Genomic DNA, 27,392 nt, shown 5'->3' on the forward strand with positions numbered 1-27,392 from the left:
CCTTTCTTGCCATATCATCTTAGCAAAGTTACTCTCTGTGGATCTCGGTTTTTTTTTTCTTATCTGTAAAGTAGAGACACAAGATAATGCCTACTTCATGGGGTGGTGTAAAAATTTAATGAAGTGCTAGCTGCAAAGCACTTAGCCTAGTACATGAGCCTGCAATAAATTGTTTATATTAGTGACTAGGACGGCTAAGGCATTAGCTTTCTGTTCACTGTCTTAGATGCTGGGGAAAATACTTGACACTAGATTTGTCCTCCCATATTTTCCTCCTTCCTCTAGCCTCAATTCTCCCTATCCTCACTGCCTCTTCTCCATCTATACTGTAAAATGTAAAACCCTCTTCTAAGGTTAAGTGAGAAAAATGATGGGAACTGCTGATTTCTCCTCTCACAGGCCCTGACAGTCGTCTGGCAGGATCAGAAGAGGATTTCATTGACAAAAAGGCTCTCCCACATCAGTGTCTGTCTTTCATTACATATGGTTGGGCAGGGAGAAAAGGGGGCCTGCTGGAGGAAGAGCCCCCATCATTCTCTGGGACACAAACAGTGCAGCAGCAAGGAAATCAACACATCAAAATTGAGTCAGACATCAAGACAATTTTTGACCAAACTCCATTGTCAATGATTTGATTTCACCATATTACCTGCAGTTACTGCTCTGGCCCTTACTATGAACACACACTTGTACCTATTTCACCCAAATCTCATAAATAAGGTTGGTAGTGAAGGGCCAAACATCATGGGCCACGACTTGGTCATTTTATGTTCATGCTCCTGACTCTAGAAAAGTATACAATGGGAAATAACAACAACATTGATGAAATATCTGCATTATTATGATAAATTATAGTAAGTCTAAAGACTTCTGATCATTTCCTCTTGTCATTAAAACAAAAACATATTTCATTATCTAGAAAGTCTGCACATCAACAAGGGCAACAACCACTTATCTGACATAGGGTTTACAAATATTTTCTCCCATTCCATAGGTTTCCATTTCATTTTGTTGCTGGTTTCCTTTGCTGGGCAGAAGCTTTTTAGTTTAATATAGTTCTACTTCTTTTTTTGCTTTTGTTTCTTGTGATTTTGGTGTCATATCCAAAAATCATCATTGCCAAGACTAATCTCAAAGAGCTTCTTCCCTATGTTTTTTACTAGGAGTTATTGGAACAGGATATTTAAGAAATGTCTGCACTCCCATGTTTATTGCAGCATTATTCCCAATAGCCAAGATATGGAAACAACCTAAGTAGCCATCAAAAGATGAACAGCTAAACAAGATTTGGTGTACATATACACATACAATGAAATATTATGCAACCATGAGAAAAAAGGAAACCCTGCCATTTGCAACAATATGGATGGACCTTGAGGACATTATGCTAAGCGAAACAAGTCGGACAGAAAAAGACAAATACTATATGATATCATTAAAATGTGGAATCTAAAAAGGCCAAACTTGTAAAAATAGAGAGTAGAATGGTAGTAACCAGGAGCTGGAAAGTGGGGGAATTGAGGAGATCTTGTTTAAGGGTAGAAATTTGCAACTAGTAGCTAAATCCTGAAGACCTAATGCATGACACAGTGATTACAGTCAACAATGCTGTATTATAAACTTCCAAATTGCTGAGACTAGATCTTAATTGTTCTCACCATAAAAAAGAAATGTTATGTAAGATGATACAGGTGTTAGCTAAAGCTACAATGGTAATCATTTTGCAATATATAAATGTATCAAATCAACATGTTGCACACCTTAAACTTACACAATGTTATATGTCAATTATATCTCATTTAAAAACAACAACAACAACAAAACAAGGGCAACGAGTCTGACCTTTAGGCTTATTCTAACAGTATACAAATCCTTTTTAACTTTGGGGACAGCAGTGGTAGCACTCTGTTCTCTTCAAGTTCTTTTAGATAATTTCTGCTCAATTTACTCTTCTTGTCAAATTCTTTATGTGTGTGTGTGTGTATATATATACATATATATATACACACACATACACAAAATGGTTTTGCCTTATGAATTAAGATCATCTATGCCCTGTGCCATCAGTGAATCAATGATAGATTCAGGACTTGATCAGCTAAAGTTAGATGTGAGTTTAGTCTATGCTCTCCTTGGGTTTCCAAGCTGTGTCCTTCTTACATTTTATTATAAAACAAATTTACTCATTTCAAATACTGGAGGCTTTTTTGAAACTGAAATTTCTGAAAAATTTAAAATAGCTTGGCTTTAAGATCCACAAATAATCCAAAAACTTTTTCATAATGAAAGGCCTCAACATTCCACCTCATGAAAAATTTAGCCAGAATTCCTCATGAAATAAAGTGATTTGAACTTGAACCCATATAACATAGGATTAAATGTTTTCAAACCAGGTTGAGCAAAAAGATCCAAAATGCCTAAATAATTCATTGACATTCAAGAACTGGGTATCATTTCCAAACGCCAAGAACAGGGTCAAGCTGCATGAGCAGAGACATGATATATACAGTGGACACAGCTTGGTGAGGCGTCCCAAATGGACAATACAGTAACACCTCACCCCTCCCAGCAGAAATAGCAATTCATCATTATATGCTACTATCTTTTTAATTTAAGAACAGCTTTTAACAAGCTTATTTTAGAATCTGGTTCATTATCATTTTTAGGAAATTTAAAGGCCTTCAATCTTCTCCATACTGTGTGATTACACCTAATTAAAGTTCACATCTTTCGCAGAAAAGTGGAACATCAGTTCTAATTTTATATACTAGTGTGATCGAGAGCATAAAACATCAGTTTGCAGGTCAGGAGGCCCAGGTTCTATTTCTAACTTGGTCAGTGCTTTTCTTAAATGCCTCAGTTTTTCTATCCATAATATATGGGCAGGGTTCATTAGAACTTGTCAGAGCTCATCCGAACAAATTATGTCATCTGCATTCACTTTAAAACTATTGAGCCCATACTGTGTGCTGGACATCATTCTCTGCCCATTTTCAGGGGAACAAGAAAGGCGTGATTCTAAATGACACCGAACTTACATTTGTTCCATATATTTTTACTGCCATCAAATCACTGTTAAGACACTCTCAAGAACCCCTGAGGATACATGAAGTCAATAAGTCAACCAAGTCAACAATATTTGTTGAATATTTGTTGAATACTTACAATGTGCAAGCATTGTTCAAAATTAATGAGAGAAAAATGTCCCTCCTAGACCTATGCTCATAGCAAGAGGACGGAGGTTATGCTCGGCGTCGCACTCTGGGCCCCCAGAGTCTGGCACAGTGCTCAGTACTCAGCAGGTGCTCAATATATAATTGCTGAATGACCAAACGAGTGAGTTTGTGAGTGAAAGAAAAAGTACGGTCCCTGTTCTCAAGGGATTCGAATCTAACAAGGATTTAAAGCATCTGTGCATCTATGCAACAACTACAATATATCACAGCATGCTATGAAAAGACATGAAGGATACAAAAGAATTAAAAGCAGGAACTCAAACAGACGCTTGGAGACTAAATGTCATAGCACCATTATTCACAATCACCAAAAGGCAGAAACAACCCAAATGTTCATGAACACACGAACGAACAAAATGTGATCTATCCATACAAGGGAATATTATTCAGCCTTAAAAAGGAAGGCAATTGTGACACCTGCTACAACATGGACGAACCTTGAAGACATTACGCTACACGAAATACACAAGACCCAAAAGGACAAATATCATATGATTCCACTGATATGAGGTACTTAGAATAGGCAAATTTGTAGAGACAGAAAATAGGGTGGGTTACCAGGCACTGGGGGAATAAGGAATGAGGAGTTAGTATTTAATGGGGACAGAGTTTCTCTTTGGGATGATGAAAACGTTCTGGAAATGGACAGTGGTGATGGTTGCCCAACAATGTGAATATGCCCAACATCACTGCACTGTACCCTTAAAAACAATTAACACGGCAAATTTTCTTATGTATGTTTTGCCACAATAAAAAAAAAAATGATAGTTATAAAAAGGCATGAAGGAGGTTGGGAGGCAGTATCTGCCTGTTACTACAGTATCTGCCTGGCTTAACCACAGTATGGTAGGGGGTTCCTAGAAGTGGTATGTTTGAGTTTGCTCTTCCTTTTAATGCCTATAAATCAAATTGAAAAAGTTTCCACTTTTAACAACAAGAAGCACGCATTCCTTTCCATATGGTTCACCAGTTTTATATGACCTCTTCTTCTACAAGAAATTGATAAGAGTGGTTGCTTCTGGGGAGAAGCACCAGAAGTCTACAGGTTCAGGGATGTAATGGCCTGGGGTAGGAAATGATTTACTTTTCACTGTACATTTATTCATTTTTGCTTAAAATACCAATATTACAATATATTTAAAAACAAATGACTCCTGATGATCTTTACAAAGATTCCCTAAATGTGGTCTGAAAGATACACCAATTGTCTTAGTTTCCTTTACTTTTATTCAAAGGACATAAAAACAGCCCATGTTCCATGTCAGAAACATTAATCAGATAACTACCAAAGCACCATTTCAATTTGAAACTCTATCTTTTCTGGGGACATTGGTTTTGTAACTCGGAAATCTGCTTCCCTGCTAATCATCCCTCAACACACAAAGAACTAATGAGATCAAAATATTCAGAATACAGTTTTAACCACCAACCCTTCCTGCCAGGCATCTTAAATCAGGGTCTTGGTCTGACTCTTTAATGCTGTGTTTTAATCTTGGGTCCTCTTCTAATAAGCGCTAATTTGTCCATTTATTCCTATGACAGGGTATTTGTGGTCACAATCCCCCGGGTTAAAAGACCAGTTCCCTTAGACTACTTTGCCACTAGATATGGCCAAGTGACTAAGTTTCAGCCAATGAGAAGTACTGTGTTCTTTTCTGGAAGATTCCTCAGCCGAGACACACTCTCTTGCCCTTTCCTTTGCATCCTTCCCGGAAGTGATTTTGAGGATAGAAGGCATGTGCAAGATAGTGGAATAGACAGACAGGAGACTGGGTCTCTGGTGCTTCCATCTAACACCTGGCTCCCTCTGCATTTCTTTTACGTAGGAGAATAAGCTATCGTGTGGTTAAGCCAGTGTTACTTGGAGTTTCTACTGTATACTGTTCATATAAGCTTGCTTTCTTTTTCTGTACAACATTCTTCTTCATACTCACTTTACCGTAATCCCTGGACTTCTGGACACTGTGATACACACTCTGCTTTCTGGAAGCTTTGGCTCTCGTGCACACTGCTCTGCCTTTTGCTGAGGGCCGTGTCCATGTGTCCTCTTCCATCTCTGCTGCTGTGGCTGCTTTACCAGCCCCACGCGCTGTCCTCTGCACAAAATGCTGTGGACTCTGCAGTTCTGCTGTTTTGCAGTAGTCGCCACCAGGAATGTCAGCTCCGAGAAGGCAGAGCTGTCCCGTCCATCTGCAACTGTATTCTGAGAACTGAGAGCAGTGCTTGACTTCTAGTAACTACCCCGTAACGATGGCACTGAGTTTACTCTGCAATATTTATTAAGCACCTAGTATGTTTCAAGCACCTTTCTCAGCACCGGGGACACTTCAGAACAAAACAGATAAAATTGCTTCCCTGTGGCAATTACTGCACTTTGCTGCGTATAATGCGCACTTTTTTGCCCAAATTTGTGAGGAAAAAATAAGGATGTGCATTATATATGGGTAGTGCTAATTCCATATATATATGAATGTTTTTAATTCTTTTATTTATGCTTATGAGTTAAAAGTGTAATAAGAAATCAATAAATGCTAAAATTCCTTTAAAATACAAAAAACAAGTACCAAAATATAAACAAAAATTTGCATGAAAAAATTAAAACAAAAGATTTTTTTCCCTGAAAGTCTGGGCCAAAAACATGGGTGAGCATTATACATGGGAGCACATTATACACAGCAAAATACAGTACATTCTATGAAAGAAAGAAAAATAAACAATAAACATGAAATCAATCAATCATTCAATTTAAAAAAGGAAAAATCCAGTATGTTACCAGAGGAGAGCTGCTATGGAAAACCACAGCAGGGCCAAAGGGCCTGGGGGCTCATGGTAGAGTAAATGGGCAGAAGGATGGAGGTTACAGTTTTAAATAAATAAAGGAATAAGAGTTGGCCCTTGGAGAAGGCAACCTTTGAGCAAAGACTTAAAGGTGGTGAGGAAAGGAGCCACTCAGATATCTCAGGGAAGAGCATCCTCAGTATGAGTACAATGAGGGAATGGTGAGTACAAAAGCCCGGTCTCTCCAAGGAATAGTGTTAAAGACACTGAGCCTTGAAGAAAGTGAGCAGGTGGGAGAGAGGTGTAAGAAGAGGTCAGAGATTGAACCTTTAGGTCAATCTCACTTCTTCGATCATTACTCTGAGTGACATGGGGAATGACTGCAGGGCTTGGAGCCAAAGTGGGACAGGATGTGGTTTTAATTTTAAAGAACACTCTGGCTGCTGTGCTGAAAACAGATGATAAAGGACCAGGAATGGAAGCAGGGAGACCTGCAATAATTCAGGTGAGAGATGGTTAAAAGCTTAGACCAAGATGTAGCAAGAGGTGGGCAAAAATTATCAAAGTCTAGATACACTTTGAATGTAGAGGCAAGGGGATTTGCCAGCCAACTGGGTGTGGGGTATGGCAAACAAAAAGAAAAAAACTCCTTGGATGACTCCAAGTTTTCTGGCCAGGGCAAGCAGAAGAACGGTGTTGCATTAACAGAAACAGAGAGCACTGTGGGTGGGATGGACTCAGGGAGGGTTTGAGGGTGGTTACGTGAGAAGTCTGTCAGACATTCAAGTGGAGGTGTCCAGCAGACTGTTGGATATACACACTTGCAGTTCAGAGAAAAGTTCTGGGTTAGGAGTAGAAACTTTGGAGTCACCATCGATATATGAAAAAAGGGCCCTGAACAATGGTGACACATATTTCCTTTACTCAAGGAAACTTAACATTTTGTAGCTGGAGGAATGGCTTCCAAAGAACAAGACCATTTCTCAAGAAAACAAGTCAAAACCTCTGTGATGCTTCCTAAACTTTCATTTTAAAGCAAGATGGTCTATAGATCCCCTGAATTAGAACAAAACCAACTTTTGTAATAAGCTCTCTTAGTGATTCTCACACATATTCAAATCTGAAAAACACCCACAATGTGTATGTAACTGTGGCGTAGAGTGTCTCTTGGAAGTTTTCACTTTCAGCCCTATAGCGGCATCCAAATGAGGGTTCCACAGGACGGGTACAGCCTAAGCACAGAGTCATTAGGGATCATTTTATAATAGCCACAGACTGACACAGGTCGCATGGGATTTATCAATATTCAAGGAAGTATGTTTCCGGGCAATCTTCTGAATCATTTCCTGCATCATCTCCATAGCAACCCTGATCATTCGCCTTTAAGATGGCTCTCTCTTGCTATGAGTTGTAATAACTTTGGTTCAGATGAGCATGTTGTTTCAGGAAAGGGGCTATTTCTCAGCCAGATCTGATTCTCTGGTGTCAACATTTAAAACCTGTACCCACGACAGTTTTTCAGTTCTTTGCAATCTTGATTTTTTTCTTTTATTTTTTGCTTGCTGATGAAGTTTAAGAGTACATGAGACTACATTATAGTCTGACGTACTGAAAAGTCCTTACAAAGTTATTGGTACTCAGAGAAACAAACATAGCAGACACTAAAGGATTACTCAGGTACCCTTTCAGGGAAATGCTAGTTCCAGGAGACTGTGTAAACACACTTAACAGGTTCCTTGAGTAATCATTTTTAGGCCCAAATTGACCTATAGTAACTAAGTAATATTTTCAGAATTTCGGGACCAAGGAAACCATAAACCTGAATATCTTTTCAAATCATTTTCCAGAATGTGTGGTGGCTGGGGGCTTCACTCATGTATATTTCCTGCCAGGTCTTTTTAATATCAGAATTACCATTCCTAACCTACATCTATTATTCTCATAGGCTCAAGATCCCAGAGCTACACTTTCTATCTACTACATCAAAAAGAAAAAGCAAAAGCCAGTTGACTCAATATGCTATGGAGAATCTGATATTAGAGGACCTTTAGAAAGCACTTAAGCCATTTTTAAATCATGAAACCCAAATTTGTGGTATCTCTAGGTTTTAGTTTCCAAAATTCTATGTATTTCTGACTTCAGTTTTACTGACAAAAGGTTTACATTTTAAATTATAGTTGCCATGTTCATTTGTCTCAATTCTAAAATGATATATTTTTTATAATTTTGTTATATGAAATATGAATAAATTTGATTGATAGGTTGCACCTAAATTCAGCCAGTGCCCCCAAGGACTGAGAGTCAAGGACAGAAATTAGAGATGATAAGGAGCCAAGATCATATCGTTCTGTGGGAGCCCGAGTCCAAAGTCACTGGTCCACAACATTCCTGAAATGGGCTCAGAACTGACATCTGTAACCCAAAGAGGACAGGACCTGGCTGGGGGGAGAGGAAACGGTGCGGAGTAAGAAAGTGCCAACTCTGACAACTCTCTGGAACATTCCAGGCCACAGTTCTGGCCTCTTCTGGTAGAAGGAGCACAAATGAGCTCTAGTCCAGAGACCGTAGTCAGAGGCCAGGGTTCCCTGGGGAAGCCACTCCACCTCTGAATGTAAACCAGAAGGAGCAGCAGCATCCAACAGAGAAACATGAGCTTATGACTCTTGGCAGACAGTGAGTTTGTAAGTTTCGCCATTTTTTCATCTCCCACTGATTACTATTAAACAGATCAGAAAGGACTTCATAAATATTGAGATATCCCTTTAAACTTTTATCTTCTATTTTATTTACATTCAGATCTTGTTTGCTCCTGGGAGGCACTGGATCTTATTCCCCAAATGTTGATTTCCCTGCTTTTCCTACACATCGTAAGTAGGAAGCACATGACCATGACAAGCATTGGGAAGGGAGCAAGTACCTGTGCCAGGAAACACTACTGCTCCACTTCCATGTGCCTTCCCATGCTGGCATTGTGTCTCTTCCGTTATCAACAATCCGTGCAGTACAAACATCCTGTGGTCTTTCCCTGGCCCTTGGAGTTCCGCTGCATTAGGCAGTCATCAAGTGTCTGTTGACTCATGATCAATAAAAACTAGAAAAGGGAAAAAAATTATGATATCCTGTGATTTGTCCGTTTTCAAGGCTGCAAGTAGCATAAGATGTTGTCACAGAGACGTAGTAGAAAAGTTGCAGTATACAGTGTACACATATGGCTAACCTGGGAGCTGTAAACAGGGAGAAAACATAATGTAACAAAATGTTCTCGACACGTATTTTTATTTTCTTAGAAGAAATTACCATTTGGAAGGTATTCATAGTGCCGGCTAAATCATTTGTTATTAAATATATTGTCAAGAGAATAAATCCTTTTGTTGCATACTGTAAGAAAATAGCTTTAAACAAGATTACAAGAGGAAGGAAAGAGAAGGGAAAGGATATTTGGTAACATATCCTTTGTTAAAATAGCCGTTGCTATTTCCCCTTAGTATTATAGCTATTAAAAGACAATGAAGACAATAAAAACAAATAGTCTCTAAATATTTCAAACTATATCTGTACATAAAATTATACAACATTGTCATTTAGCAATTCTTTTTACAATAGCTACTCATATATAAGATAATTCACAGAATTGCCTCAAAGGGATCTCTAACTGCCCTCGTAAAAACTTAGAAAATAATTGAATTCCTCCACAGGAGGATTTCCAATAAGTCATCTATGATGAACTAGGTTATTAACTAGACTTATTGTAGTGATTATTTCATGATATATATAAGTATCAAATCACCTGAAACTAATATGTTATATGTCAATTATAGCTCAATTCAAAAAAGAAACATAACTTAATCAAGCTAATAAAATGCCAGAGCAGAGAAAAATATGTATAGAAAAGACCAGGTAGACAGCATAAAAATGATCGAAATAAATATATCAGTAATCACAATAACTATAGTCTAAATGTATTAATTGAAAGTCACAGATTGTCAGATTTGATTGAAAAATGACAAACCACCAACAAAATCCAACTGTATACCACCTGAAAGAGGCATATCTAAAGCAAAAGGACAGACAATACAGGTTGGAAATGAAACATGGAAAAATGATAAACCAGACAAACACTCATCAAAAAGCAACAGAACTATTAAAAATAGCTGTAGAACTATTAAAAGCATTATTAAGGATAAAGATACTCACTATGTCATGATAAAAGGATAAAAAGAAAAATTCACTAGGAGGATTTAGTAAATCTAAATGTTCATGTTCATCAAAATATAGAATGGAAATTTGGTAGGAATACACACTGATAAATCTATGATCAAAGTAGAAGATTTCAAGACACTTCTTAGTAACGAATAGATGAAGAAGACAAAATATTAGTAAGAACATGGACAATTTAAACAATCCCATTAAGAAAATGCCATTTTGGTTATGTCTTTACTGGTCTAAAGTCTTCCGTGGTTGCTTACTGCCTCTGGCACCAAATCCAAATTCTTCTCCTTGATCCTAAAAGTACTCCACATTTGGTACTGCCCTATCTAGCCAAGCTTATTTCTTACCTGTCCTCTACACAAATCATCTCTCCTAGGCAAGCCAAAGCACTAATGGACCAGAGAGAGGAAGCTCTATGGTGTAGCACTTATGCGCCTGGGCTGGAAATTAGGCTGCAAAGGTTCAAGTCCTGTTCTACCATTTACTAACTTCATGGCCTTTGGCAAGTTACTTAACCCTTATGATCTTCAGTCTTCTCATCTACAGAACGAGGATACTGGTAACCTCCTAGGCCAATATTGAGGATTTAAAAGGAAAATCAGTGCCTGATACATTGTACTTGCTCCATAAATACTGGCTACGTGCCTGTATTCATATGGTTACAATCTATTGGAACAACCCCACCCTGCCTCCCATCTATTCAAACTCTACCCGGCTCAAAGGCCAACTCAAGTTCCTCTTCTTTCATAAAGCTTTCACCAATTCCTCCCTTCATTTATCTAGCCTTCATTTATTTCCCTCTTCTTAACCTTGTGGGGGAGAGGTAGAGCTATAGGTGCTTTAGAGAATCTTATGGGGGGAAAAAAATCTCCCATCTATAAAAATGCACACGCATACCTACCTACGTTTGCCTAGAATATCAGGGATTCATGTCCTCTGAAGCTCACTCATGGAACCCCAGCTAAAGAACCTCTGTCTTCAAATCTATGTTTCACCATCACCCACTCTTTTCTCCGACGCCATCATAACAAAAGCACAGAATGCTACATAGAGCTAGAAAAGGCAGAGAGAGAAGCTAGTGAAGCTCACCTTGGAGATAAGGAAACTGACACCTAGAGAGGTGAAGTGACTTACCGAAGCCAACACAACGACAGAGTGGCAGAGATGGAGCCAGAACTTGTCTCCTGACTACCCTTCTAGGGCTCTTTGCAAAAGTGTGTGGGAATAATTTATCTCTGACTCACAGAACTCTAAAATTGAGAAATAATGTTAGTCCTTTTTTCAGATGAGGGGATGATCCCTTGGGGAACTTGTCCCCGGGTAAATCAGGCCAGAAATTACTACCTACAACTCATTTTCGGAATGATAATTACTAACCATACTAGCTATGTTATTATGTTTTATTCTACTTTACCTTCCTTATGTTAAAATTCTCTCACTAGCTTTCTCTGAAGCAACTCCAAACTAAGAAACACAAAACTGCCCCAAGTTTACTGAGGCAGTTAATTTTGAATCATTCTTTAAAACTTTTCTACAATTGTAGTAATCAAAGAATATTATTAGTCTAGATTTTGGATCAGGAAAGACACACATAATGCCAATCTTTCATTCTCAGATCTGACTATAAATAGAACTATTTTTATAAATATTTTATATCTTCTTCCCTATAAGACATTTTTCCAGAACTAACAAATAGTAAAATGAACTATACCTTGCTCATTCTCTATCCTACCTTCCAATTCTCAAAGTAGTTTAATGGTAAGTAAAGAAAAAAGCATCCTGAATAACCTAGAAAAAACAATAATCAGCCTCCATGTTATTAAAAACTGATTAGCACTCTGCAGTCAGTCTCCTTGTACACGCAGAGAACTGTTTCACTACTTGGAGTCATACAACCAGTCTAGGAAATGAGATAAATGATTCAGGAAGAGGGGGAGGTTTGTAAAATGGGATATATTATTCAAAAACTTTAACCAACAACTAGGAAAGAAAGCACTTTATAAGAAAATAATATTGAGGCACTTGAACAGCACAGATTTTTAACAAAGGGATCATACGGTTGAATCATAAAGGCCCCCCTCAAAACTCTTCATTTTCTAGATAATATGTGTATACTGAAGTCGAAACCTAAACTGCATCTCCTCTGAAATCACAGGTTTTGCAGAGAAGGGACCCTGGAGGACCCATCATAAGAAGTCAACTTCCCCAAATGGAAATTCACACCGTTAGCTAATGAGGTAAGTGAAATAAATACTGGAAAATACCAGGAACATTATTTATACATTCTAAATAGTAAGTCCTATTTAGGCCTTGGGGGAAAGCACACACACCACAGGCAACTGGACCTTGTACCTTACAAGTGACATGGGCTGGATGGGACTGCAGTGCTCTCTTGGATGCTGACAAAAATACAACGACACACTTACTTGTTACTAAGAGGTTCTTTCCTTTACTGTCTTCCTTTGTCAAGTTAAAACACCTGGAAAAAGAAAAGTGTTGGCTACAGAATTTGCCATATATGTGTTCATATTTTTAGTATTTCTATTCATATTTTTCATAGATGTGTTCTAAAAAAATGTTTAGAAACAATTCTTGGTTAAGAGGGGCGAAGAATTAATGTTTATTTGGAATAGCAGTAACTTCCTGTGTATTATTAATGTTGCTTATGTGGGAAATTTAAAAGAAAAAATTGATTAGTATATGAGGTCTGACAATTAATTTTGTGACTTCATCCTAGAATAAGTGCTACATATCTCATTGCTAAATATCACTACTGTCACCTTTGAAGTACTCCCCTTGGGAAGCTATGCACTGACACCAGTGCCTAGTTCACCCTTCAAAGCAATGTTGGAGCTCTTTTTCTGGAATGGCCATCAGAGCTGTCGTCCTATTACCCTTGATGTCCTGAATGTCATCAAAATGTCTTCCTTTCAATATTTCTTTTATCTTGGGGTAAAGAAAGAAGTCATTGGGGGCCAAATCAGGTGAGTAGGGAGGGTGTTCCAATACAGTTATTTGTTTACTGCCTACAAACTCCCTCACAGACATGCACGTGTGAGCTGGTGCATTGTCGTGATGCAAGAGCCGTGAAATGTTGGCAAATAGTTCACATTGTTTTCGTCTAATTTTTTCATGCAGTCTTTTCAGCACTTCCAAATAGTAAACTTGGTTGACTGTGTGTCCAGTTGGTACAAATTCATAATGAATAACACCTCTGATATCCAAAAACTTTAGCAACATCATTGCAACAAAGTTCACAAACGTCATTGTCAGACCCCGTATGTTTACACATGATCTATGATTACAAATACAAACTGAAGGCTGTGTGACGACGAAGTTGCTTTCCTGAGGGGAAGGTATTCAGGACTCAGTTGCCTAACCTAGAGTAAATCACTCTAACGTTATTTATAAAACTTGTTCACTTTTATTAGGAAAAACACAAAAGGATTTCTTAGTGATTGCAATTTTACTTTCACAAATTAAAATATAATAGAAAATGATAATTTAATAAATGGATCAACATTTTCTGTTATTGGATTGAGTGTAAACATCCCCAAAATTCTGGAACTTCAGCTTTCCTTTTTATATCAATACTTCATTTTATATTAAACTCCTTATAGATGTAAAATTGAAAGCCTAATATCAATCTCATCCCCTTGGGATTTGGCGATAAAGCCTTATAAATGAAAACCATAAGCCAGTATTTACCTATCTTACAGGTGGTGATAAGATTTTGGCAAATAAAGAAAACTGCATGTGACAATCTTTAAAAATCAGAAGCCATTGTGTATTTTATAGAGAGCAAAACAAGTCAATTCCCAAATGCTATCATCATTTTTACTATCCTAAAATCGAAAGTACTTTCTAGACAAAAGTACAATGTTTGGTAGTTTTGTTTGTTTGTTTGTTGGTTTTTATCTGCTTCTACATTAACTACACAAAATCTTAATGCTATACCTTCTTTGTTCCTTTTAAACATAAAATAATGAATTTTGTACAGGTTTCTGACTAAAACTGAAGTACATGAATACATAGATTTTGTTTATGATTAAGAAATTTTCAAAATTAAATCTTTTCTGCCAGTACTCCCAAGTTAAAATTACAAATCAGTAAAAATGAACTATGTGAATAATGAAAGCGTTTTAAGGGCCCTTTTCTACTACTTTATCAAATTACTGGCACATTGAATTTCCTAGACAAAAATACTCAAAACAACTATGCTGAAAAAAATGGTTGAATCATCCCTAACAACTTCCGCTACCAAAAATGAGCAACTGAGAAACGTTAGAAACTAAATCTAAGTTAATGCAGTATCAAAAGAATAAGAAATTGCTTACAAAAATGTTTTACTGACCAAAGTAGTTATGTTTTGTGGAAATGTGGAAGGTATTACCTTCATATTTTTAACCTTCTTGTCCCAGGTTGAGGGGGGGAGGTTGCGGGACAGGGGAATCTCCCTATCGGTTCACTTTTGTTAATGGAAAATTTCACAATACTTACAACAAAAATATAATGATTGCTTCTTCTTTCCTGCACCTCATATTTGCCTTTTTTAGGAATGTTTTTAAGGTTGCAGAAAGGCAGTTCATGGAAAATCGGAACAGGGAAGAAATATTTGGAAAATAAGCATAAAGAGCACTATATGCCATGTGAGTACAAAGAGTTGTTTGGGGCCGGATCACGAATACCCAAAACCAAGTACAATCACATTTTGTTAGGCAGAGAAGGCAGCTTTTGAGAAAAGTGACTTGGCCAGATCTGTGGAAGATAAATCTTCAGGACTGTCCTCTAGAGAGAATGGAGGCAGGAAACTGTTGGGATGCTGCTGGGTTAGCTCCCTGGGTATCAGTGAGGGTCCAGGCAGGAAAACAGGTAGCAGTCAATCTGGGTAATTTAAGAAAGATCAACAAAGGGAATATTACAAAGATGTGGGCATAGTTTAAGGAAACTCAAAAAGAAGAGTGCTATAATAGCAAGAGCTGTGTCTACTCCAAGGCCTACAGGAACCAGGGAAGTGGTTAAAGGAGGTAGGAGAGGGTGGAGAGAGTTGCCTGATTGGAGCTATGGCCTTTTAGAAGAACCAGCCAGTCCACAGCAATCTGCAGAGGGCTGGGGGCACACAGCGCTTTACTCTCGTACACCCTCAGATCTCCTGCTGGCAGCACCCATCTGGAAGTCAGGGGCAGAGAGCAGAGTGGAGAGGGAGGATCTAGAGAAGCCAATGAAGAGACCCTGTCCAGAGGTAAGGTCCTGGTAGTAGGAACAGAAAAGATACAATATACATAGGGACAAATTTAACAGGACTTTCTACCTGGATGGATTTGGAGATGGAAAGAGAAAAGTCAAGAATGATGTCATAGTTTCAAGGCTAAGTTACTAGACTAGAATGACAATAATATCAACTGAGCCTATTGTTACTAACCATTGTATTTCCAATGCCCAGCACAGTATCTTAGGCATGAAAGGCCTTCTATAAACATTTTTTTGGGGAAAAGAAGTGGATGGATGTTATTTAGCCTTAAACATACTGAGTTTATAGTGGAAACACCCAGCAAGTGATTGGAGATTTCAGCCTAAAGCTCTGAAAAGGAAAGCGATAGAGATGTACGTCTAAGAACCACCTGCACAAAAAAAGCAGCTGACACCATGAGACGAGATGAAATGGCATAGACAGCAGGTATAAAGAGAAAACACGGAGGATCTGGTGACCAAACTAGAGATCTGTCTGCATTATGAGACAAAAAGAAGGGCAACCAACAAAGAGAAAAGGCAAAGGGAAAAACCAACAAAGGGAAAAGACAATACGTGCAACCTTTTGCTGTACTGTTAAAATAATTTCACATATATTTGTACATCCCTCTTTTTCTTGACACTGCACAAACTTGCCTAACATAAAGGTGATACAAATGCAAGCTGGAGACCTCCACTTACCTATTTGTCTCAATGAGATTTTTTTTTAAAGCATTAATTCCTAATTTTAATAGTTTTGTTTACCTTAAATCTAACATAGCCAACATTAATCCTTTTTAATTTAGAAAAGTCTATTTAATAAGCTTATTTTTTTCAAGCAATCATGTATTAAATACCTATTATGTATCCAGCACTATGCTCAGCAAAGTGAGTAAAAATCAGTCTCCAGTCATCAAGGAAATTGAATTCCACTTGGAATAAAAAATAAAAAAAAAACATTGAACATAAAACAATTAGAGTCCAATTAAGAGCTGACCTGTATGATTCAAACCAAACAGCATTTCATCCAGTGAGAATTCATACCATTCAAGACCTGTTGACATCTGCTCTTTTTTTTTCCTAACTCAGAATATTGACAGAGGAGCTAAATCCTACATCGTTGCACTTCCTATTAAAAGCCCAATCATGCCGTATGGTAAATTTCTCTTTACCTTTCTTTCTTCCCTACTCAATAATCTTACATCTAATGTCTGAAACATGCTGGTCATTCAAACGTTTGCTAAATGAATGAGAGAATCAGAAGCTAAGCCAGGTCCAGAGCAACTGTCAATGTCCTTAACTCCCTCCTACAGCAAATCCCCGAAGCTTTAAGGTTCACAGCAGTTACCTATTCTGGTCATTGACCTGGCCCTTGGTTCAGGGGATGAGATATTACAGGCTTGGTGCTGAGTGTTAAGGTAAAGGTTCAGAAAACCCTGGCAAATCTTTAAACCCTTTTAGAAAAGAGAAAGAAAGAAGATTCTAGCACAATGCATGAAGCATAAAATGTGCTCATTAAATGGTTTATGAGTAAATAAACAAAGGAGATCGGAGGAAAGATAGTGAGTTCAAGAGGAGACTAAACTCGGCCGGGTATGACAGATGAGGCTGTATCTAAAGCCCTCTCTAAGAGGAACTCAACTGAATCTATTTCCTAATGGATATTATGTTCATATCTATAGGTTAATTCTCCAGCATAACTCCCTCTTTACTACGCCCCACCTCCCTTTAAAGGAAAATAAAACCCATAAACCACACAATCAGTAGTGCCTCCCAAATTTGATTACACATGCTCATCACCTAAAGATCTTACTAAAATGAAGGTTCTGAATTATTACATCTGGGGTGAGGCCAGAAATTGTGCCTTTCTAACAAAGTCCCCCCGCTGGTGCTATATTGCTGATCCAGAGAGCACACTTTTAGAGTATGGAGAGCCTGGAAGACATTACAGAATATGTATGTAGTCCTAAAGCCTTGAGTAAGCTACCTCCTGCTCCCGGATTTCCTAGTTGTATAACCTTAGACAAGTCATTTTACCTCTCCGAGCCTTCCTTTGTCATTAGAGGAATATGGTGAATAACAACAGCTAAGATTTATTGAGTGCTTACCGTGTACCGGAAACGTATGATAACAAGTTATCATAACTTAGGTTAAACAACCTGTCCGAGGTAGGTATGGTAAACCTAGATCTGATTCTAGGTAGTCTGACTCAAGAACCTGGTGTTTAATCACTAAGCCTCTTTGGCTTAGTTCCCAGAGCCATTATGAAGACTAAATAATAACTGGTATTTAGCTAATATTTATCGAGCACTTACATATTCCAGGCCCTGGTCTACACTCCCTTGGGGGGCAGATTATCTCATTTATCTCTGTGACAGCCCTAAGGAGGTTACAGGTTTTAAATCAGGCCCAAACAAGTTAAAGCTGCAGGGCAAACACGGTCAGTCAGGGTTGCAACCCAAGCAGGGGAACTGCAGCGCCGGTTGCTCTTTCGCCACCGTCAGCAGAGGATGTGGCCCGGACTCCGGGCTCCCGGCGCTCAGCAAGCTGAGCGGGGCGGACACTCGCGCCCACTCATCCCAAAGCAAACCAAGTCTTCTCCGCTTAGCTGCACATGCATCTGTGCCAAGTGTCGTTCCTGGCCCAAACCCACGACCCCCACGAAGGGGTGGGGGCTCCGGTGACATCATTTGTCTCGTTCCAAACCCACGACCCTGATGAACGGGTCTGGTGCAATAACGTGTCCCGCTAAACATCCTGAGAACGCACTTTCACTGAAATTGTGACAGAGTCGCTCCGGAACCCCACAACATGTGGCCCCAGGAATTTGCGCCGCCCCACCTGCGCCACCGCCTCCAGGGAGCCGCAGTCCAATCAGGTTCCTGGAATTGGTAGGCACCTGGCTCCTCGCGCCAGCTCCGCCTCCATCTGGACTCGAGCCAAAAGCGCCACCAAGAATGCCATCCGCTCTCCAACACCGTCCTCTGGCGGCCTTTTCTGGAGGAGCCCGGGTTGTGCACCAGTTCCGGTTGCTCCGGAAGTGAAGCTTCCTCTTCCGGGGCGAGCGTCTGGGCGATCGCACGTGGTTGTGTTGCCTTAGTTTTAGCCGGCGCTGGCGGAGAAGTTATTTGAACTGGTTTCCTGGAGCGAGTGAGCCCAGCCGGAACTATGGAGGGCCAGAGTGTAGAGGAGCTGCTGGCAAAGGCGGAGCGGGACGAGGCAGAGAAGCTGCAGCGCATCACGGTGCACAAGGAGCTGGAGCTGGAGTTCGACCTGGGTAACCTGCTGGCCTCGGACCGGAACCCCCCCACTGGGCTGCGCGGGGGACCCTCGCCGGAGGCCGAACTGCGCGCCTTGGCGCGGGACAACACGCAGCTGCTCATCAACCAGCTGTGGCAGCTGCCCACGGAGCGCGTGGAGGAGGCGCTGGTGGCGCAGCTGCCGGAGCCCACCACTCGCCTGCCGCGCGAGAAGCCGGTGCCCCGGCCACGGCCGCTTACACGATGGCAGCAGTTCGCGCGCCTCAAGGGCATCCGTCCCAAGAAGAAGACCAATCTGGTGTGGGACGAGGTGAGCGGCCAGTGGCGGCGGCGCTGGGGCTACCAGCGCGCCCGCGACGATACCAAGGAATGGCTGATCGAGGTGCCCGGCAGTGCAGACCCCTTGGAGGACCAGTTCGCCAAGCGGATTCAAGCTAAGAAGGAACGGGTAGCCAAGAACGAGCTGAACCGGCTGCGTAACTTAGCCCGCGCTCACAAAACACAGCTGCCCAGCGCGGCTGGCATGCACCCTACGGGACACCAGAGTACGAAAGAGCTGGGCCGCGCCTTGCAGGTGGCCAAGGTCTCCACCGCCTCAGTGGGGCGCTTCCAGGAGCGCCTGCCCAAGGAGAAGGCTCCCCGGGGCTCCGGCAAGAAGAGGAAGTTTCAGCCCCTCTTCGGGGACTTTGCAGCCGAGAAAAACAGCCAGTTGGAGATGCTGCGAGTCATGAACAGCAAAAAGCCCCAGCTGGACGTGACGAGAGCCACCAATAAGCAGATGAGAGAGGATGAACAGGAGGAGGCGGCCAAGAGAAGGAAAATGAGCCGAAAGGGAGGCCGTCAGGGTTCTGGAGGCAAGAGGAAAGGCGGTCCGCCCAGCCATGGAGGGAGAAGAAAAGCGGGCTTGGGCGGCAAGATGAATTCCGGACCGCCTCGCTTGGGTGGCAATAGGAAAGGAGGGCAACACCAAGGAGGAAAGAGGAGGAAGTAAATTTCGCCCTCGGACCTGCCTGTAAACCAAGAACTACACTAAATGTTAACTTCTAGGACCTGTTGGAGGATGCAGTGTAAGGGGGCTGCCTTCATTGAGCTTGAGGTTGAAGGGATAGGATTGCCTTCCCCTCAAGATAGTATGTAAATGTTGAACTGTACAAATTAATGTTTTTCCCACAACCAAGACTTTGGCTGGAGATGTAAAGGATGTACTTGACGACTTAAAAATTAGAGAAAGAATTTGGTGCAAACTAGGAATTAATTCTGTTTTTTAACTTTGTGTATGGTGTGATACACAAGGGTCATATTTCAGAGACTTAGATTGATTTCTGTATTATTTTTCTAACAAGCTTGTGTATTTATCAAAGCAGGTGTGTCTGGGAGGGGTCGAGCACACAGAAAGATTACATTTTCAAAACTGGCCTTACAGGTAACTTGTTATTTAATAAAAATGTGTCTGTATCTAATGTTGCTTTTAACTCTTGACTATTGGTAGAAATTTTAAGTAAAGCCAGTGACTTGAATGCTTGGTACAGATTATTTTCATTTACTATCTAAAATACACATAACAGCTAAATTATGATTTCAGTGAGATCACTTAGTTTAGAAAAATGTATACTTCTTTTGGTATCAAATATTGAAAGTGTAACTGGTGTGTCTGAAAAAAGTCATGCTTTTCAACACTGAAAACACTGATTTGCTATAAATGATAAAGTTTAACTAATAATGGGGTAATAATCTTCATTAATCCAGAAAATACTTAAATCTTTGTCAACATATATGTCCCTGATTTTGTAAAGGTTCAAGGCGGGTCTGTTTTGGGGAAGAGAAAACCCACAAAATCCATAACTGAAACATCTTGATTCATCTGAGCTGGTTTGTTTAGGAGGTGAAATGCTAGTCTGGATCTCTCCCTAATTCATCTCAGTAACTCAACTTTGTAAAAAATATCTCCTGAAAAGGATTCATAGTAGATCTAGAATCCCTGGATTTGGGGCGGTTGAGGGGGTCGTTTTAGCTGGTATTAGAGTTGAGAGGACTTCACTCTGTTTGATCTGACAATAGGAAATTAAAATTGGGAATTCATTTTTTCTTTTTTTTTTTTTCAGTGTTCTCTCAGTTTTATAAGGTTACTTTTAGAAATTGTTATGAAAGAATATATTCAGATTTCATAATAAGTTACTTAAAACACTTGCTCATTCATTACTGTCTTAGGAGACTTTCTGATTAAGTTAAAGTTGTACTTTGCCCGGTTGATCATTGATCAACTTTGCCCCTGGGACAAGATGCACTTGGGACTGCTGAGCCCTCCCAAAGCATAGTGTAATCATGGAAAATTTTAACTACTGATGAAACTGTTTAATGCAATCGTGAACAACTTCAAAAGCCAAGCCATCCCGAGTATTTAACCTTTTAAAGTCTTAACCAGGGGGTTGGGGGCAGGTTTGTTGCTGTTTTGTTTGGGAATTGTCTGTTTTTGGTTTTAGACTTCTTAGTTTAACAGTTGAACACAACACTGGCCCTGTAAAAAAGGACCCTGGGGCTTTTTGCGAGGTTCTTGTTTACTGTTAAAAGTTTAAATGCGGTGTCTTAATTTATTCCGAAAATAAGAAGGCAGGATAGCATTCGAAAGGAATCCGTGGGAAGAGAATACCCTAGTTTCTCCCTTTCCCCACGTGTCACATAGAGGGTTTTAAGTAGAGACTTCAGACCCTACGGAGCAGTTATCTAGACGGCAATTACAGAGGTGATGGTGAGACTGCAGCTGGGGCAGCTGAGGTTTTGACTCGTGGGAAAGTGGCCCTGAGCCACTGAAAGCTAAAGCTGGGGCGGGGGCACCTAGCATAGGGGGTGAACAGACGCTGCCCAGTGGGCGGGAGGATGAGGCCACGCTGGGATTGGCCGGCGCGGGGGGCGGGGCCTCGGGGACCGCCTGCGCAGCCATGGCCGCCGCCGCCCGCGCTCGGGTCGCGCACTTGCTGAGGCAGCTGCAACGCGCCACGTGAGTGCAGGGCCCGGCGGGCGGGCAGGGATCGGAGGGTGCCGCCGTGCCCACGCAGCCCCACTGGGTGTGACCCGCCCGGGCCCTGCGCAGTCTTCCTCTGGTTACCTTCAAGAACTTGGGGAAGGGTCAAGCCGCCAGGGGTGCAGGACCGCGTTGTCACTGCGGTGCAGCCGCGCGCCGCGCCTGGGACAGGTCTCACCCTGTTCTGCGGTGAAGGAAGCGACGGCGCAGAGAGGACAGTGCCTGGTGCCACGTCCGGGCAGGCAGTCGAGGGCTTAACATAGTGACCAAGACGAATTTATGCATCCAATCAACACATTTGTATTGTGTGCATGTTACGTGCCAACTATTCTAGGTGCCGAGGATACAAAGATGAAAGACCCTGGAGCAGTCTGAAGTCTAGTAGGATATCGATGAGGGGACAGCGTCTGTAAAACGGGCGGGCCTATACGGAATGCAGCAGACAGAGGGTGTAGAAGAAAGAGGTGCCCGTGAGAAGTCACCAGGTGCTGCACTCCCTGGCACGTACGGGGGGTTAAATGTTATGACATGTCACACTTCCCCTCTAGAAATGCCGGGTACGTAGCAGCCACGTGACAAAATACTTGTTGACTGTGTAAGTGCACTAGTGGGCCTGGGAAAACATGGAAATATTCACACAACAGGGAGGTAAGTAAGCGGGGGCGAGGGGGATAGGAGGGGGAGACGTTAAGAGGTATTTCAGGCCCAGGGAAGAGCAGCGCCAGAGGCAAGAGATGAGGCTCCAGCATCTAAAAGTAGTTCCAATCTGGACCTGCCTTCATATGAGGAGGTGAGGATGGAGAAGACAGATGGTGAAAGACCATGAATAAGAAAATAAAACTTACGGAGCTCTTAGGTGTCAGGCACAGTCCCACACCCTTTACGTGTACCATGTACTGTTACTAGTAACTCTAATCATTACAACAATCCTATGCAATGCTGTATTATACCCTCATATTACAGATAAAAAAATAAACGCATGGAGAAAAAGAATGTGTTCAGTGTCACATAGTAAGCAAATGGCACAGTTATAATGTGAACCCAGATATTCTGGATTCACAGACTTTGTTCTCAGTCCTATGCTAAGGAATTTGAATTGTGTCCTATGGGTAATGAAAAGTTATGGAGGCAATAGTTCTCACTGTGAAACACCAATATCTTGAAAGGCCCGTGAAAATAGAATTCCATGGACAAATAGGTTTGGGAAACTGCTCACCGCTGCATAGCCCTCTTGGAGAGTCAGGATATACATTGGTACATGCAGGGCTCTGAGAAGTCTGGTAGTGGTGGGGGAAACGTTAGCTGTATTTAATTGAACTTTGTTCTAAACCCGTCCTCATAAAACTCTTTTTATTAAGCAACACCATTCATATCCCTTGGAACCAGTGTCATGTAGAACATGTTTTTGGAATGGTTGCATGACAAAGGAGTGTGGCATAATAAGAATTATGTGACAGCTTTGTGGTGGCAGTATAGAGTGAAGAAGAAAGACTAGAGGTAATTATAGTGCTCCAGCTAAAAGTTGATTGATGGCTTCGAGCACCAAGGAGAGGCAGCTAGTACAAGGAAAGATACGAGAAATATTGAGGAGTTGGTAAGAATCAGCAGGATTTGCATCTGATCAATGAGACAGAAGTTGAGTTTTCTGGCTGGAACATCAGGTAACTGGTGGGCAATTTACCAAGATTGGGATGGTAAAAGGGTTAGCGTTAGAAGCAAGATAATAACTGCAGTCTTGGGCATTTTGAGTTGGACGTGCCTCAGGTATATCAGGATGAAGATACCCAGCAGGGAACTGAATATATTGTTCTGGAACTAAGGAGCGAGTTGAGAACTCATCCATGTGTATCAGGGACAGTTGAAACCATGCGCGTGTGTAATGACGAGTGGGGAAAAAATAGGGGAGGGACGCACGCTAGAGTGGGGCTGATGAATTTATATATTTAGCAATATCTAATCAATTTAGTTAGCAATATCCAATAGCAAAAGACAAAGGCAATTAACAGAATGTGCTAATGACAGAAACTAAAGGTGGCTAAGACTAAACTATATACATTGATAACAATGTCATGTCAAAGGAGTACACATACATATAAATTTAAGAGATCCCAACACATGTTTACTATTGATCAAAAATCACTTGGCTAAATACACAAATACCATCAGTAAGGAGTATCCAAAGCAGTAGTAAGCTCTATAGGATAGCAACTATTACAGTAGATGCCAAAAGCTCACCAAACCGTGGGACAACAGCACTGGAAAAGTCATAAATCAAAACCTTGCCAGGTCTGTAGCTGAGAGAATCTCAGGTGTCTCCCACACTGCTACTTGCTAGTTTCCCAAAATGCTACTGCTGTTGGTGTTGTTGTAGTTGTTAGAAGTTAGGAAGTCTTCTGATACTGTAAGCTGCAAGCTGCATACAAGTTCCCAAAGATGCTAGAATGATGACAATTCACCAACAAAAGAAGTCTCTACTGTCCATTGAGGCAAGTTCCGATCTCTTCCTCTGAAACAATCCATCCTGTAAAGCAGTCCTGAAACAGCATATCTTCTGAATAGCAATCTCTTAAAACAGCAATCAATCCAATCCAATTCACCTGAGGTCTGTCTTATATATGTCTTTAGATGCACCCCAAGGCCAAGTTTTGTATTCCCACCTCCCCTCTCAAGGAATCGCCAGTTCCGGGAGGGTTAGGCAGTCAGTGGTATGAATGTTGTCCATCGGGCTGAAGGGCTAGTTCATCCAGATAAGTAGCAAGACCTGATGATGTGCCTGTTATATCATTTTGATACAAGTCATTTTGATACAATTTGGTGACTTTTTCATTTCATCTGCTGATAAGGAAGAAACAGACAGAAAGCTGATAAGGAAGAACAGACATCTCTCATATCTCCCCTGTCGGGAATGAGACAGAAGGGGGAATTGCAACCTCATCTCCTGTCTCCCCTGCAGGGGAGAATGAGACCAAAGGGGGAATTTATTCAACCCCTGATCATGGCACGGAAATCACCTCATATGCAGGAACAGACAAAAGCTAATAGACAGAACAGCAGCCAGTGAAGGCAAATTTTCCTCAACATCTTCCCTACAATGTGGAAGCAAAGGCCTTGGCAAACTAAAACTAGAGGGAAAGGGCTGAGAATGAAGTGGGGAGAAGCACTGTCACAGCAGGAGTAGCAAAATGGTGCTTTGTTTGTTCTGTACGTGTTCATTCATTTCATAGGGTAAGCATTTAAACGTGGGAAATTTTAAATAAACATGTTGGAAAATTGGGAAATGGCATCACGGCTCACATTTAATCTGGGGAAAGTCTGCTGGGGCTGAGTATTTTAGCAGCCACATGATAAAATACTTGTTGACTGTGCAAGTGGTGGCCACTTTTAGATAGGGCAAGGTACTCAAGGTCATGAGACAGGTGGGGTCACTCAGGGAGTAAGTGTGGAAAGAAGAGAAGCATCCCAGCCAGAACCCTAGGACCCACCAGCATTCAGACTCAAGCATAAAAAGAAACAAGGTCAGGAGCAGCCAGTGCAGTGGGAAGAAAACCAGAGAGTGGTGTCCTGGAGGTCAACAGAAGAGTTTTTCCAGCGAGGAGGGAGTGAACAGGAGTGAACCTGCTGACAGGTCAGGTAATATGCGGCCTGAACTGAGGACCGAGTGGTAAATTAGCAAGGTGAGGGGCACTGGTGACCTGGTAAGCTTGTCACTGGAGTCATGGGGCAAAGGCTGATTGAAAGAGGTCCCAGCGACAGTGAGAGAAAAGAAGTTGAAGAGAGTCAGCTAAAGGGAAGGAGAGAGGTGAGGGCGACCTCAGGAGAGGGAAGCGGGGCAAAAGAAAGTTGTTTGCTTTTTTCATATAAAATGGGAAAAATGAGTTTCCTACTGATGGATAAGAAGTATTGGGAGGGAAATTTGGATGATGCAGGAGAGAGAAGGAAGGACTGCTGGTAGTGCTGTCCTTGAGTAGTAGATGAGCGACCTGAGATTTAGTGCACAGGGGAGGGCTTGGCCTTTGCCAAGAGCACAGCCAGTTTGTCAGTGATACAAGGAGAGAAGCCAGGATGATTGGACCGGAGCCAGGAGCTGGGCAGATGAGGGGCTTGTTCTGATGGGCTTCTGCGGCTTCTCAGGAGGGGTGCAAAGAAGCCCATCGGTGGTTTCAGGCCATCCTATGAAAGTGGGGAAGCCCACAGTCTGTTCCCCTCCCCCAGGTCAGGCTCTATATCTTTGCTCACCAGGAAAAGAGAGAAGAAGATCAAGAGATTGTAAATGTCTACATTTCTTTCTTTATTCATTCACTCAGGATTAGGGCTTACTTTGTGCCTGACCCATGCTAGCCACTGCAGATAAAGTTGTGAGCTAGGGTACCTCTTGCCTCATTACCACAAAATTTATAATCTCAAGGCAGATGGAAACAGGAAAGGGGCACCAGCAACAGAATTTGATTAGAGTTTTAATGGGGAGGGATATACAGGTAACTATGGACCACAGAGAGAAGGTGTCTCCCCAGGGCCCAGGCCTTAGGGAAGCCACATCTGAAGTGACAACAAGAAAGAACCTCATTGCCCAGAAGTATGTTCCAGCCAGAAAACATAACAAGGACAAAATTCTGGAAGCAAGAGATAAAGTGTATGGCCGATTAAAGGAAAAGAACAAAATTAATCTTGTAAGAGCTCAACCCTGGGGATGGCTGGAGATGGGGGGCTAGGCTGGAGAGGTTAACGGGGCCAGTGAGGCACGGCCAGGTCTGAACTTTATCCTAAGAGTCTTGAGGAGCATTTGAAGTACTTTGAAACAAGGGAGTGACATCATTGGAAATATGCCCCAGACCACAGTGTGAGAAGGGTGGAGCCAAGCCTGTTAGGAACTCCACAGCAATCCAGGTGAGAGATGACACCAGAACCGGCGAGTGGCAGGGGGCCCCAGAGAAGTGCGTGGGTTTGGGTAGAGAAATATTTAGGGCCTTGATGCATGGTGGACTATAAAGGGTGAGGGGTGAGCCCAGGATAGAATCCAACATTTAAGGAATTCGCAGAGTGGGAAAAGAGCTGGAGGAAGAATAATTAGAGGAAACCCAGGTGAGCAAGGAGTTCTGGAAGCCAAAAAAGTGTTTCAGCCACCCAAAGAGGGGTGACCCACAGTGTTCAAGGCTGTGAGAGCAAGGTGCTAGGGGGTCAGAGACGTAAGGACTCAGCAGGAAAGCTGGGACTGATGGAGACAGCAGCTGGATTTCAGGGGGCTAAGGAATGTGTGGGAGGCAAGGAAATGAAACCAGCAGATAGAGGCCAGAAGGGGAGAAACAGAGTGAGCAAGCCGAAGGTGCAAGAGTTTGAAAATTTTAAGCATGAAACTAATAAATACGATATAACACGAATCGAGTGAGGGGGGAGAATAGGAAATACAGGACAGATGGAGATCCCAAGATGGCAAGAGGGGATGGGATTCAAAGCACAAATAGGAAGGAATAGAAATGACCAACTGAGGTAGCCTTAGAGCCTGAAAAATGTAAGAACGGGTGGGTGCATGTGCTCCCGCTGGTCCTGGGCCTTGGAAAGCTTTGGGTTTGCTTTTCGTCTTCCCTTTGCCTCTTTTCTCCTGTGGGAGGCGTAAGGCCCACCTGTGGAAAAGAACACCTTGGCCTAGCCTGCTTTCATGTCTCC

General features: G+C 41.7%; 2 protein-coding genes across 9 annotated transcripts in view; both read left to right on the top strand.

The window, feature by feature from the left end:
- The first annotated feature begins 18,515 nt into the window (after window positions 1–18,515).
- RRS1 (ribosome biogenesis regulator 1 homolog) lies at window positions 18,516–20,784 on the top strand. The gene has a single exon (XM_081071049.1). It carries the CDS (start codon window positions 18,621–18,623, stop codon window positions 19,701–19,703), a length of 1,083 nt encoding a protein of 360 aa, XP_080927175.1. The 5' UTR covers window positions 18,516–18,620; the 3' UTR covers window positions 19,704–20,784.
- Window positions 20,785–21,627: 843 nt separating this feature from the next.
- ADHFE1 (alcohol dehydrogenase iron containing 1) overlaps window positions 21,628–27,392 on the top strand; it is a 44,181-nt gene continuing 38,416 nt past the window's right edge. For 7 of the 8 annotated variants that reach the window (XR_013994804.1, XR_013994805.1, XR_013994806.1 and 4 more), the window contains exon 1: window positions 21,636–21,707. Coding sequence is in view for 4 of the 8 variants with exons in the window: in XM_081071050.1 (XP_080927176.1) it covers window positions 21,649–21,707 (59 nt within the window). In the remaining 4 variants the exon portion in view is untranslated. Of the gene's footprint in view, window positions 21,708–27,392 lie in introns of all 8 variants that reach the window. The other variant, XM_081071051.1, reaches the window with a different exon arrangement.

The sequence above is a fragment of the Rhinolophus hipposideros genome, assembly GCF_964194185.1.
Source record: "Rhinolophus hipposideros genome assembly, chromosome: 13".
Lineage (NCBI taxonomy): Eukaryota > Metazoa > Chordata > Mammalia > Chiroptera > Rhinolophidae > Rhinolophus > Rhinolophus hipposideros.

Bases quoted from the DNA above. Each gene is read 5' to 3' on its own strand.
- RRS1 (XM_081071049.1), top strand. From the start codon at position 18,621: ATGGAGGGCCAGAGTGTAGAGGAGCTGCTGGCAAAGGCGGAGCGGGAC.